This window comes from Mirounga leonina, unplaced genomic scaffold, assembly GCF_011800145.1.
Source record: "Mirounga leonina isolate KUSES-001 unplaced genomic scaffold, KU_Mleo_1.0 Mir_108, whole genome shotgun sequence".
Taxonomy (NCBI): domain Eukaryota; kingdom Metazoa; phylum Chordata; class Mammalia; order Carnivora; family Phocidae; genus Mirounga; species Mirounga leonina.
The window spans coordinates 2,107,714-2,122,140 of record NW_023270237.1 but is presented as its reverse complement, the minus strand read 5'-3'; the positions used below and the strand labels follow the sequence as shown (position 1 = coordinate 2,122,140).

The 14,427-nt window shown below is 42.7% G+C and overlaps 1 protein-coding gene across 1 annotated transcript in view; it reads left to right on the top strand.

Moving 5' to 3' along the window:
* The window catches only part of LOC118019506 (ankyrin-3-like), a 331,391-nt gene that overhangs the window by 172,441 nt on the left and 144,523 nt on the right, over positions 1 to 14,427 (top strand). Inside the window, exons 10-16 of the mRNA XM_035018759.1 lie at positions 2,256 to 2,453; positions 4,260 to 4,358; positions 6,898 to 6,996; positions 9,009 to 9,107; positions 12,061 to 12,258; positions 13,548 to 13,646; positions 13,929 to 14,027. Of these exons, the coding sequence (XP_034874650.1) occupies positions 2,256 to 2,453; positions 4,260 to 4,358; positions 6,898 to 6,996; positions 9,009 to 9,107; positions 12,061 to 12,258; positions 13,548 to 13,646; positions 13,929 to 14,027 (891 nt within the window). The remainder of the gene's footprint in view (positions 1 to 2,255; positions 2,454 to 4,259; positions 4,359 to 6,897; positions 6,997 to 9,008; positions 9,108 to 12,060; positions 12,259 to 13,547; positions 13,647 to 13,928; positions 14,028 to 14,427) is intronic.

Sequence of the window (14,427 nt, the reverse complement as noted above, 5' to 3'; positions counted from 1 at the left end):
TCAAAACATAAAGCAAAGGAATGTCTTGGCAGGAAGGAAAGGAGTGCCTTATGTACTTATGCTCATGGGAGGCAGTATCTCAAATGAGAAATGTCCCCATCCTTTGTTGCACATTAGTGTTTACTTTGATTCAGACTGTTAGAGTGAAATTTTTTAGGCAGAAATATTCTGATTGACCGACCATGTATGAAGTCTTTAAAGTTACATGAATATTTATTTTCCTATATATGCCGGGCAATCTGGGGAAATTATAATCCATGAACCTTTTGCTTTCAAGGAACACAACTAGTGTTGTGTTGAAATATATCACAGTGAACGAATGGTACCGTGAGAGCGGCTACGGGAAGGCTGGCACTGTTTCTTCCTATCTTGATCTCCTATTTTGTATCATTTATAGATAAATTACGGGAAATACCTTGGCCCAGAGGATTCAGAAATCCCTGTGTCATCTGTGTCTATTTAATCCATCATTATTTTCAAAGTTCACCAATGACAAGGTTTTTGGAAACTGAATTTGCACTCGCTTCCTGCCCACCCCCCGGATATGTTAAACTATGTTACAGTGATTAATAGAGCCTCTCTTGATAATTGGATTCTCTAGAAATTTCCCAGGCTCCTCCTCTTTGCCTCCATATGTAAAGGAAGCATGCTTGAAAGGACTGTCATCTAAATACCTTATTTTTACCTTCACTGGGAAACAAGTACTGGATGCTAAATGTCCCTCCAACCTGTTTTTAAGGCTTTATTTACCTTTGAGCCACTTCATTTCTTCTCGCAACTCTTTAAAGAATTTTTTTACTTATTCCTACCACGCGTGATTAACTGTGTCATTGAACCCAGTTCATTTAAACTGGAGGCAAGCGTTAGTTAATGGATTGGTCAGTGCCTTGCCTTTCCTCATCACAGACACAGGGGGGCACCAGATTGATGGAAGAGGGAAAATTTCATTTCTACATTGATACGAAATGAAATGTGTTGTTTTCGTCAGGTCTTTTTTATTAATCAATATAATATCAATATCAAGTGTTAGTAACTTGTAAGGAAAAATAAAAACCAGTGTAATGAATACCAGTCTACTTCTTTTTTTTTTTTTAAATCTTTTTCACTCTTTTTTTTTTTTTAAGATTTTATTTATTTTGACAGAGAGAGAGAGACAGCGAGAGAGGGAACACAAGCAGGGGGAGTGGGAGAGGGAGAAGCAGGCTTCCCGCGGAGCAGGGAGCCCGATGCGGGGCTCGATCCCAGGACCCTGGGACCATGACCTGAGCCGAAGGCAGACACTTAACGACTGAGCCACCCAGGCGCCTCTTTCCCTCTTAAATATTAAGAATTCCAGGGATGACTTGCCGGCTCAGTCGGTGGAGCATGCAACTTTTGATCTCAGGGTTGTGGCTTTAAGCCCCATTTGGGGAATGGAGATGCTTAAAAATCTTTAAAAAAAAAAAAAAAAAAATTCCAATTAACTGGGAATATGATAAATAATGGACATTAGTGCAATTCACATTTTTTTTTTTTTTTAAGTAGGCTCCACGTCCAGCGTGGAGCCCAGCACGGGGTTTGAACTCACAACCCCAAGATCAAGACCTGAGCTGAGATCAAGAGTGGAATGTTTAACTGGCTGAGCCACCCAGGAGCCCCAATTTACCCTATTTTTAAATCAGAAAAGAAATTATCTTGGAGGGCGCCTGGGTGGCTCAGTCGTTAAGCGTCTGCCTTCGGCTCAGGTCATGATCCCAGGGTCCTGGGATCGAGTCCCACATCGGGCTCCCTGCTCGGCAGGAAGCCTGCTTCTCCCTCTCCCACTCCCCCTGCTTGTGTTCCTGCTCTTGCTATGTCTCTCTCTGTCAAAAAAATGAATAAAATCTTTAAAAAAAAAAAAAAAGAAATTATCTTGGAAAATTTGGTTTCAACTGATAAAAGAAGTGAGAGGACTAGTTTTAAAAGTAGCTATAGTTCAAAACAATCATCAAAACCTTTTAAAAAGAGGGTGCCTGGCCGGCTCAGTTGGTAGAGCATGCGACTTTGATCTTTGATCCCGTGGGTGGTATAGAGTTTACTTAAAATTAAAAGTAGTATTACATGTTAACTAACTGGAATTTAAATAATGAAACTTAAAAAAAACTTTTAAAAAAGAGAAGGTATTTCTGTGTGAAAAACTAGGTTTTCACCTTTTCATATTTGTACTGTATTTTGTGTTTGGCACATTTGCGTTTAAAAGGTAAAACAGTAAACTCTGATTTTCTTGCGTGTTCCAGAATGGATTGTCTCCGTTGCACATGGCCACACAAGGGGATCACTTGAACTGTGTGCAGCTTCTTCTCCAGCATAACGTGCCTGTGGATGACGTCACCAATGACTACCTGACTGCCCTGCACGTGGCTGCCCACTGTGGCCATTACAAAGTCGCCAAGGTTCTCCTGGACAAGAAAGCGAACCCCAATGCCAAAGCCCTGGTGAGTGGCTCAGCTAACAGGTCCAGCCTATGTTGTCTTGCTGACAACGTGTGACCTCCACAGGAGAGGGATTACCTTGAGGAGGTAAAAAAACAGAAGGTCTGGTTAAATAAAGAGTACGTCCTATCAACTATTTCAAATATCCTTTAAAGAAACGGCCTATTTCTGACGTGAACAAGGCTGATAGATCTTACATAAGTAAGACCCAACGACTGTGTAAGTACAAAAAAGACTGAGATGGTCACACTTATCTTACTGAAGGTAAACTTATAATTATGTGAATTAAATTTTTTTTCTGAGATCCAAAAACATGAGGCAAAGTGGTCAAAAAACTTTCTCTTACACATCAGCAGTCTGGGAATTTGTGAGCTGAAATTTTGTGTTATGTTTACCGTGTAAGCTAACGTACGGCCTGTCATCTCCTTTTCCTACTGATAAAAATGAAAATTTGGGCCTGATTTGTAGTCTTAACGCCTAAAATGATCTGTTATTTTAACCCCTAGCTGTATTATAGTTTGATTTTCTTGATGAGATAGTGTTTTTGTCTTTGGAAAAATAAATAATCCCAATTTGGTAAGCTGTTTAAATTTAGTTCGGAATAAGCACCTATGTTTAGGAAAAAAAACAGTCACCAAATGTTAGGGAAAACATGTGAGTTGACGAGCAATTTTGAGGTACAGCCTTTCATCTGATCAACTGATTTAGGAAGGGTCACTGTTCCTTTCCAGCTGGTGCTGTCTCCCTGTCCGAAGGGCTCCCCAGAGCCTCAGCTGCTCTGGGGCCCCAAAACTCGAGGACTGAGGAGCACTCCGACCCCAGGCCGTCATTGTCACTCTAAAAGCTTTTACCACAGCAGCATTTCAAGAGCTGTTGACCTGCCCAGTATATCAAACATATCTTTGAATTCTGAGAAGGGAGGAAAAGAAATTAGCAATCATGACTCATTTTTCCATACAAGAAAAAAAAAAAAAAAGCCTTAGAACAGGGTGTGGGCATTCACTCTTATTTTCCTCTGACTCGGAAGATTTCACAACATGTGGAGGTTGTAGCCAGTCCTCCTGGGATGGACTATGGCCAGGTAAACGATCTCAGAATGGCTATGGAAACACCTCTAGTGACTTTGAAGTAAGCTTTTATAGTGGACCCTGATACTTGATGGTTCTCTGTGGCGACTGAAAAATGCTCTGTGGTCTCAATTATCAGGCAGTACGATTTGGGAGGTAATTTGTTAAAAAGCAGACTCCTTTATTAGATTAAATATTAAACCAAATGATCCAAATAACATTGGGCTGTTTCCTGCTTCCTTGGAGTAAGCACCTATTTGAACCTTAAAACTGGAAGGGATGAAAACATTCTAGAACCAGTCTTGTGGTTGTCCTAAAATGCAGCAGAGAATACTGAATGGCATTGGCAAAGTTTTGACTGTGAGGACAAATGTTTGGGCCCAGCTGTTTTTAGTCTGTATTTGAAATGAGATGGAGGAGGGAGGGACATATTATTTGGAAGAGTGAATTCCAAAATAAAATAATCTAAAAAAAAAAAAAATGCATGACCATTTTGCCTCAGCTACCAAGAGGCTGCGACAAAAATTCACTTCCTGTTCATGATCACCAGAGTACTGTGGATTTCTAGGAGCATCTAGACTACCTACGCTTCCAGAAAGGCATCTGCATTCTGTTTAACCCCTCCTTGTTTCATTTACTTCCAAATCCTTGCAGAACATCATTTTCCAAACATTTTACCACACTCAGAGGAATTGGATTTCCATGAAAAGCAGTCATGCTTCTGTGTCTTTGTCCCTTTCAGAATGGCTTTACTCCTCTTCATATTGCCTGCAAGAAGAATCGAATTAAAGTAATGGAACTCCTTCTGAAACACGGTGCATCCATCCAAGCCGTAACCGAGGTGAGCGGAGTAGGATTTCTGGGGTTCTCCAGATCACCAGGGTGTACCTTCACAGCTGGACTCTCAGAGCCATCCTCCATGAACAGCTCGTTTTGCTGTGTATGTGATTGCTACTGATTACTTTCTGAACCCTTCACCCGAGGGGCTGCACGTCCGGAGAACAGACACGTGTATGGGGGGGGGGATGAGTGCAAACACATCATCCAAAACACACGCTCCGTGCTCAAGGGTGAGTGGCACCATCACTGAAAGCATAATTTACATGAGATCCTGTCATGCAGCGCTTCTCAGTTGGGGGTGATTTTGCCCGCCAGGGGGCATCTAACAAAGTCTGAAGGTATTTTTAGCTGTGACAGCCAGATGGTGCTACTTGTGTCCAGTGGCTAGAGGCCAGATGCTACGGAATATTTTACAGCGTACAGGCCAGCCTTCTACACCAAAGAACTATCTGGCGCAAAATGTCACATGTGCCAAGGTTGAGAAACTGTATACCACCACCTCTCCGTGTTTGTAAACTGAACCTTTCTCTCTCTCAAAATTCAGAATTAATGAAACACAGAGTTGCTGAAGTTAATAGAGGACTAGCTCCAGGTTTCTTTTGTACAAACCGACATGGAACTCAGAGGAATGTTCCACCAGGGCCAGTGCTGAGCCTGCAGCACAGCAACCCGAGCTTGGCCTCTACCCCTCCAGACTCTCCACCGCTGCCCCACCCCTGGCACCCCGGTCTCCATAGATGCCAACCGTGGCACCTCCCTAGACTGGACACCCTTTCATTCACCTCCCTATCTCTGCACCCTGCATGTGTCACCCCCGCTTTGCTCAGCTAATCCTACACACGCTCCAGGACGGGATCGGGGGCCACCCTCTCCAGGAAATCCTTCACCCCCTGGCCTGGTCTAGGAGCTCCTCCTCAGAGCGCCTCTTCCCGTGCCTATTTCCATCGAAGCACTTATGACCTAGGCTCACCTGCCCCAAGAAAGCCCAGGCTCCACTAGCGCAGGCCGAGTCCCGCTGGTCTGTAGATGCCAGCCCCACAGTGTAGGCCATCCAGTAAAGGTCGCTGAATGCACCAATAAAGACTGGTGCATCGGACGCAAATATAAAATTTGAGATCTAGCCCAGTGACCGTTGCTTTGCCTCAGTTTCTTATCTGCAGATGAAATATTTGCCTTGATTTGTAACAGAATTTTAGAATTATTAAGTGGTTGAAAATATTAAGACTACTGTGTTCTTTCATCACTCTTATGGCTTTATTATGGCACCTGTGATTTTAAAAGCTTATTCTCAGCGCACAGCAACCATTTTTTAAAGGTCAGAATGGGCTCTGAAATGAAATTTTTTTGACTGATGTTTGAATAAATATCCAGAGACGTCAGCCGCTGAGCAGGGACTGCTGCCAGGCCTGTAGGTACTCCCTCGGAGCTTTCAAAGGCAGGGCAGACCGAGATGAGGGCTTGGCCCTGCATATGTTCTAATGACTCCCCCTGCTGATGGAAGAAAGTGCCAAATTACAACACAGTTCTTTTCTCCAGTTTCCTCCGTTCCCACTATTTGAAGGCGGGGCAACCAGAATTCTTTCTCTTCTGCCTTTTACCTCACTTTTATTAGGCAGAATTCCTTTCACGTATTTTTTTGACATTTTTTGACATTTCTCAAATTTCTGTTGTGATTGGTATCTCCTTCTCACTCTCTTTAAAAAAAAAAATTAGCTTTTTCTAGCCATATTAAATATTTTAAAATATTTTTACCAAATGATGATGTTCATGTTGCAAGTGGAATGAAATTCTAAAAAATTACAAATGGCATCATTTCACATAAAAAGCACAAATGTTATGGGTGTGTGTGTGTGTGTAGGATTGAGACAAACATAACATTTAAAGTCTGGTCTAGTGACCATTGTATTATTTGCCTTAATCATGTCATAAAACTATAAATGTTAATTTATAATCCTAAAATTAAAAAATTAAATGATTAAAGCTATTAATGCCGATTTGCTCATTTATTAGAAAGTTGGCATTAAGTACCATGCTCTTTTGTGTATAATGTAATCAGTTGATTCTTAGTGCATGGGAATCATTTTTAAAGGCCAAAATGAGATCTGAAATAAAAGTCAACTTTTTACTAATATGTATGTAATCACATGCACACCGCTCTCTCCCCACCCCCAACACACACACACATAATTATATGCATAAAGAAGGTTTGGTAGCAAAGGCAAAAAAACTTCAAGTCATTTTTCTCTAATTTTTCTCATGGATCTTTATAAAATACATGAAATCTTTCTTCCTTAGTGATATGACATAGGTCTTTCATAATCACTGAACCTGCTTTAAGGAAATGATGATCAGGTACTGATACATTATCTTATAGAATCTGTGCCCATAATAGGCAATGTCCTTATGTCTTCTGATCTGATCACTCAAGTGGTTATGTTAAGGTGGGTGGGTGGGTGGGTGGATGGGGGGCAGGCAGGGAGGCAGGCAGACAAAACCTATTTATGATAAGATCACAACATTTCAAACTCTTTTCTTCCTAGTCGGGCCTTACCCCAATCCATGTTGCTGCCTTCATGGGGCATGTAAATATCGTATCACAACTAATGCATCATGGAGCCTCACCAAACACTACCAATGTGGTAAGTATCCTTTTAAGAAAGAAGGTCCAGGGGCACCTGGGTGGCTCAGTCATTAAGCGTCTGCCTTCGGCTCAGGTCATGATCCCAGGGTGCTGGGATCGAGCCCCGCATCAGGCTCCCTGCTCATCCGGAAGCCTGCTTCTCCCTCTCCCACTCCCCCTGCTTGTATTCCCTCTCTTGCTGTGTCTCTCTCTGTCAAATAAATAAAATCTTTAAAAAAAAAAAGAAAAGAAAGAAGGTCCAATTATGGATATTTAAGAAACTGGTAAAGATTGCTCTTATTTACATATTTTTTATTATAATTAAATTAATTACTATTTACTGTGACTGCTTAAAAGGACAAAATTTGAGAATACCTCTGGTTTCCTTTACTTCGAAGGCAAGATCCGTTCAATTGCTAGCTGGTCACAAATTGTTAGGGCTTACGGGTTGTGTGCATTAACCTTACAGATATGTTACTATTGGACATTATGCTCTGAAAAATAGCTTTTGTGGGGGGGAGAAGAATTTTTTTTTTTTTTTTTTTTTACAATAGCAGTATTTAGGAAGTGTTTCATGTTGAGGAAGCACTTCAAATTATCATTATTGTAATTTCAAGTAAAATCAAAGTAATTTTTCTCTTTAGTGTGCTTCACCATGTTATAGCAAACCCATGGTTATAGCAAATCCATGTTCATAGATTATTGGGTGATATTGTTTTTCCACACTAATCATTCCTCTGCAGAACCATGAGACTCATATCAGAGTAAGTATCAGAGAAGTGATTTCTCACCCTAGATCTACACGTGGCATTTGACATTATTTTACAGGACTTTTAAGTTTGACATCATAGTGTTATTAGCATAACAGACTGCAAGCCTAAGAACCCTAGTTGGACTCATGAGCACCAAAGCAGTAAAAATCAAATAAACCACACTCTAGCACAGAAGGGGCCAGCCGCAAGGTCCTGCACACTCCCCTGAGGGTGGGCTTCCAGTAAGGCTCTCTGTCTTCTGGTGCCCAAATCAACACATCCACAAGATAGCAACAGACCAGCTTCTCAGCTGACAGGTAATCTTTTCTGTTACTAATGCCAGAGAGTGAAGGACTCCCTTCATAAAGAGGACCCTGGATAATATGATAAACTCTATCCCCAATGCTTTACCAGTAAACATAGTAACAAGTTACATGTGAAATGTGTCTTTGTATATCCCGCCAGGGAGGTGGATATCCTGTAAAGCAAGGCTTGATTTATAAATGGAATTTGTAGGTGGGTATCAGTGGTGTGAGAGAATCTATTTGATTTCTGTGACTTTTTATTTCTGTCTCTCCATGTTTTTTATGTGGTTTTCATTTTTTATTAAATAAATGAATAGATAGCATGAATTCAATTTATGCAAAGACTAGGATACTGGTGTGCTGAGATAAAGCAGAGAGTGCAAACCAGCCATCCCCAGCCGAGTCTGGCCCTCAGGGGTGTCTATGTTGCCCTTGAAGATTTGGGTTTTTGTTTTGTTCTGGGAGCAACTCTGATTTTGTGGTCCAGGCTTAAGAAGTATACATCAAAACTGCCACTGCTTTTGAAAAATAGGAAGGTGTGGCCTGCCAGGGCTGGCATCCTGCACGGCGACTGAATCCGTCCGCATATCGGGAGGCAGTGGCCTCCCATGGGCGAGGCGTGGGGCTCTCTTGTGGAGCATCCCCAGGTGCCCTCCTTCGCTCATCTCCTCTCCTGCTGGGCTCCAGTGAGCATTCAGCTCTCGAGCCCTGAGGAGGCCACACAGAGCAACACTTCTGACACTGACAGAGACTGGGCTCCCCAATGTTAAAGCAGTCCTTCGATAGTGAATCAGCTGGATGTGAACTTCTTGAGTATTTAATTTCCTACCTTTCCTCATTTTCAATAAGGAAGTACTTGGGACTATTTTTTACCTAAAAAAAAAAAAAAGCCCTCCATCATAAGCTTTATGCAAATAAGACATGCCACCCTTCTTGAGAGCTGCAGTTAATTACCTTTGGCTCCTGTCCCCCAGAGAGGAGAAACAGCACTGCACATGGCGGCTCGGTCTGGCCAAGCCGAAGTTGTGAGGTATCTGGTGCAAGACGGAGCTCAGGTAGAAGCTAAAGCCAAGGTACGTGTAACACATCAAAGTGTGTGCTGTTGAGGAAAAAACCCTTGATTTAATTGCAACCTTTAAACACATGCTTGCTCTCTTCCAGGAATACTTTTATAAAATAATGATGAAAGTCTCTATCCATGTGATATTGTAAAAAAAAAAACCCAACACATTTGTCCATTCAATTATTTGACAAAATTAAATGGAACAAGAACTTTGTGCCAGAAAGAACTCTGTGTCCTTGGCATATTGTTAGCCCCTAGCAGATGTGGAACCAAACCGAGACTTGGTCCAGAGTTCTTCGCACTCCACAGAGAAGGCCTTAGGCTCAAAGCTTCTAGAACAAGCCCAATTCGGAAGCGTGATTGAACTCTTTTGGTTGACTTCTGTGTCACTTGTCACAGCCATAAAAGGAAAAAGAAGTTTTTACTTTTTCTTCATAAGTTGTGAAGCTATAAACCCTGAGACTTGAATCAGAATGGCTTTCAGGGATGGGCCTTTATGTAGAAGAATGTCAGGGTTGAGTTTGAGTGCTTCATTCTCTGCCTGGTGTTTAACTTCCAGAAGAAACCCACTTACCTGTCACTATTGAGATGGGTAGTTGGTCTGGTTATCAAAATGGCAATTCAGGTCAGGAATCATAAATAAACATGTAAACGCCTTAGCCACTTAATTTAACCTTCATATATAAATATACATTTATTTGCATGGTGTGCAGTTTCTAGTTTCAAGTTAGGTAGAAAGAAAACCAAGACTGGGCGCCTGGGTGGCTCAGTCATTAAGCAGCTGCCTTCGGCTCAAGTCATGATCCCAGGGTCCTGGGATCGAGTCCCACATCAGGCTCCCTGCTCAGCGGGAAGCCTGCTTCTCCCTCTCCCACTCCCCCTGCTTGTGTTCCTGCTCTCGCTGTCTCTGTCAAATAAATAAATAAAATCTTTAAAAAAAAAAAAAAAAGAAAGAAAACCAAGACATGTATGAAGCAGTTTGTATACAGAATATTTCTAGACTTTTATAATATTCCCCCAATGTATTTAGCCACCTCACCTGTATCTAATTTGACCACAATTGTTTTTTAGCAACTTCTGTCAACACTCTCCAAAGCTTTCAACTTAGTATTCTTAGGGAGAAATTAAGCCTTCCTTTTCATACTCCTGTTTTACCTGCTAACATATTGTGTGGTTATATAATTAAAGTAATTAGAGCAAGTATAGCACAGAGTAGTAAGGTGACTAGTACAAACTTACTAGTGTGGGAACAAACACAACTAGATCGTTGTAAGCATGAAATCTGCAGATGAGCACCGAGGTTGTAACATCCTGAGCATCAGACACACACTTTGAGTGTCCAATATACTGTGGTGCCAGTTGGTGGATTTTACAGAGGATCTGGAGACCTTTTCTATAAAGGGCCAGAGAATAAATATTTTAGGCTTTGCCAGATGCACCATCTCAGTCACAGCTGCTCAACTCTGACGTTCTGGAGCAAAAAGCAGCCATAGGCAATACTGCATAAGCAGATGGGCATGTCTGTGTTCCAATAAAACTTTATTTACAAACACAGGCAGCAACTGGATTTGGCCCCTGGATTGTAGTTTTCTCACCCCTGATCTAAAGAGATTGGTTCAATCCACTTAATCAGTAAAGTGCAATGGATAAGAAAGGCTGTACTCTACTGTGGATTACAAGAAACCTCATTTTCTGAGTGTTGTTGGTTCCGTATCAAGCATTGTACCTAGGGAATGGTGTCACCCACAAGCTGAAATGGAAGACAAAATTTAGAGTGATTATTTTGTTAAGGAGGTAGTATGTATCATGATTCGGAACCTGACTTCCTCAGCCAGACTGCCTGGGTCTAAATCTTGATCCACCACGTCCTAGCTGTGTAATGTTGGGCAACTTAATTAACATCTCTGTGGCACATTTCTTTTCCTAGTTTCTTCATACAGAAACTGAGAATACTGATAGTTGCTAGTGATAAGATTGGTGTGACACTGAATGAATGTAGGTGGAGTACTTAGCACAGAGCCTGGGACATGTAGATGCTCAGCAAATGTGCAGTGGTCTTGGTAGCAGGAGGAGAGTTATGGGAGATCTTTCTGTGGCAAGTATCTTTTTCTGGTTTCAGTATTCTTCTTCTGGTGGCTCCCCCAGTTCCTGTTACACTTCCTACATAGACCCTCTTGTTTTGGCCTTGGCTCTCATCCTACTTCGGTTTTCAAAGCCATCTCCTGTTCTCCAGCTACTTCTCTCTACCTTCCCTACAGGAAGTACTTACCTGAACTTTTTCCCGTTCAAGTGTGGGATTTCCCTTTGGATGGCCACCACAGGGCATCATTGGGCAAACTAGGAAAAGATGCCTCTCTCCCTTGGGGATAAGACCCTGAGGGTGCGAGATTTAGTGCCTCATGCCTGGGGGTAAAGTATAATAAGGGGCCCTTCTCCTTGAAGCAGATCTAGCCCATGCTTGACAAGCAGAGGGTGGGCTGGCTTTCAGCCCTCTGGGCTGGGAGCCTTTGTGCAGGTAGACCTGTGCACCCCCTGTGCTTTTGACTATGACAAAGTGGTACCAATAAAATAATTCATTCCATATGAGGGCCTAATAGCTGGCAGAGGTATAATCCCCTTTCTAGTTACTTGTGTTTTACTAGGATTCATTCCCTTATCTCCCAAAAAAGGAGCCACTGGAGGTTAAAATTTTGGTAAAGTATGGCAGGTACTAGTGGGGATAATTTATAGACAGAACTGCCTTTCACACTTTTCATACTAATAGGTTACTCGAAAGGTATTGAAGGGGCTTAGACCCACCATCTTCACCTTTCTGGACGTTAAAGAAAAAGATGAGATGGTTTTTAGCATTGAATCAGAGAATTGAAGGTAGCCTCTGATACCAAGCAGAGTTTGCTGAATGTCTCACAATGTCACCATTGTTTTCTCAGCTAATCACCTTGTATTTCTACCTTGCCACTTAGGATGACCAAACCCCACTGCACATATCTGCCCGACTGGGGAAGGCAGATATCGTACAACAGCTGTTGCAGCAAGGAGCATCTCCAAATGCAGCCACGACTTCTGGGTACACCCCACTCCACCTTTCGGCCCGAGAGGGACATGAGGATGTAGCTGCATTCCTTTTGGATCATGGCGCATCTCTATCTATAACAACAAAGGTATGAAAGTGAGTCTTGGAATCCTGCTGTGTCCCCCAACATCCATCCTCCTTACAACTGAGGCCAAGTATACAAACCACTTTCAAATCAGGAGGTGAATTTTTCTTGGGTTATTTTTGTTTGTTGTTGTTCTTTTGTTGCTGTTGTCTTGTATGGTGAATGGTCTGATTTTTAAAATCTCAGCTCTGATGCCCCAGAGCAATAACCTACCACTCGGTTGCTGTGCAAGTGCAGGTTGCAAAATTTAGAGCTCACTTTTTGCTGATGCCACGTAAACCTAGTGAGTGTGATAGAAAGATGAACCGGCCTATGGCATGTCTTAGAAAGCTAGAAATGGGTCTTTCGCTCTCATATTTGGATGCAGAGATCAATACACGAGACGATTACAATAATTGGAAATACGTAGAAAACTATCTGAATACATGATGACTGCCTCCAACTTCACCCCCTGAGATTCTTTAGGCTCTTCAGTAGAGTTGAGATGCACAGTTCCTGGATCTCATTTAATATCTGAAACAGAGTAATGAGTGATGCAGTTTCGAGTGCCCTAGGCCTCCCGCCATGCCGGCTGCCCATTGGCTCTTGTCGGTGTTAGTCTCATGAGGTCAAATATGCTGATGACCCTCCAGGCACTGATTCATGCTGGGGACCCTCCATGACAGCAGATGCGGACTGACTGGTGGATGCCCGGATCCTTGTGGGAGTAGGCAGCAAGAGCAGCTACTCAACTCTCAGTGCCCAACTCTTGCAGATTGATTGGGCTGGAACCATGTGTTATTATTCAGTTCACCTGTGCTAGCTAGAATGCGAGAATCTCTGACTTCTACTCCTGAGGACCAGAGCATACCTAAAGATAATGTGTATACACGCAGAAATTGGAGAAGAAGACACAAAGGGCTCCAGTCTGGTGATGTGAGATCCTGGGAGGTCCAGACTTGTCCTGGATTTTCCCAAGCCCTCCAAATCCAAATTGGGCCTGGGACCCAGGAACCTATTCTTCCCAAAATATGAAACGCCAAAATAGCTCTAGAATAAACCCCAGATCCAGCTCTCCGCTGGTCAGATGCCTGAGAAGTCCCAGAGTTAGTGGCATATTGTGGCTCAGTCAACAGAGACAGAAAGATTAAATATCCTGCTCCTCCTTGTTGATAAGGGGACTCGGGCTGTCATCTTCCTGTGTTGGTCCTTCAATGCAGGCTTAACCATGCTTCATCATTAGAATAATTCATTAGAAAGCAATGTCTTTGTGTCATTTCTATTGTTCATTATTTTTATGTTTCTTATTTCAGAAAGGATTTACTCCCCTTCATGTGGCAGCGAAATACGGGAAGCTGGAAGTAGCCAATCTCCTGCTACAGAAAAGTGCCTCTCCAGATGCTGCTGGGAAGGTATGGAGCTGACCGCCCTGTAACAGGCCACTTCCAGGGTAACCAAACAAGCCTTTGCTCCTTCACCAGCAGCCACCCAAATTAGGACTAGGCCAGAGTTAAGTCTCATAGGATGAAGATCCCTTTGGACATAGGAGGTGAATGCTGGGGTCCAAGCACTGGGAAAACTGGAATGTAAATTGCACTCTGTGTTGAACCCAAACTAACCCCATCTCCTATATCCAGGCCTCTGCTGTTAAGACACTTTTGACGCTGGTTGTTGTTCTCTGCACGTGTTTTCAGAGCGGGCTAACTCCACTGCATGTAGCTGCACATTACGATAATCAGAAAGTGGCCCTCCTGCTTTTGGACCAAGGAGCCTCACCTCACGCGGCCGCAAAGGTACCTGGGATTGGCCCGCCTGGGGAGGCTGGTGGGCAGCGTCTGCCGGTCTCTGTCTGTCCATCCCCTTTGCTGCTCATGTGGCACCCTCCACCTTAGACATCACGGAGAAGTCACGGACACAGAAGTGCCTCGGGAAATCTGTGCCTTCAGCTATTCGGTCAATAGTGTGGTAGATGCTCAATAAATCCTCACTTGCTAATTGATTTTCCTTAAAAATCCAGGACATCCTGGGGCCTGTGAAGGAAAAGAAGTTGAGGTACTGTTCAGCCAGATTAAAAACATAAGCACAGCCTGAGGGAGTAAGAAAGTCTGAGTTGTCAAAGTTATAAAATGTGTTATATTTTCCTGGCCATAAGACATTGCCTCTGAGTTGTTTATTTTTGTTTAATAAAATAGG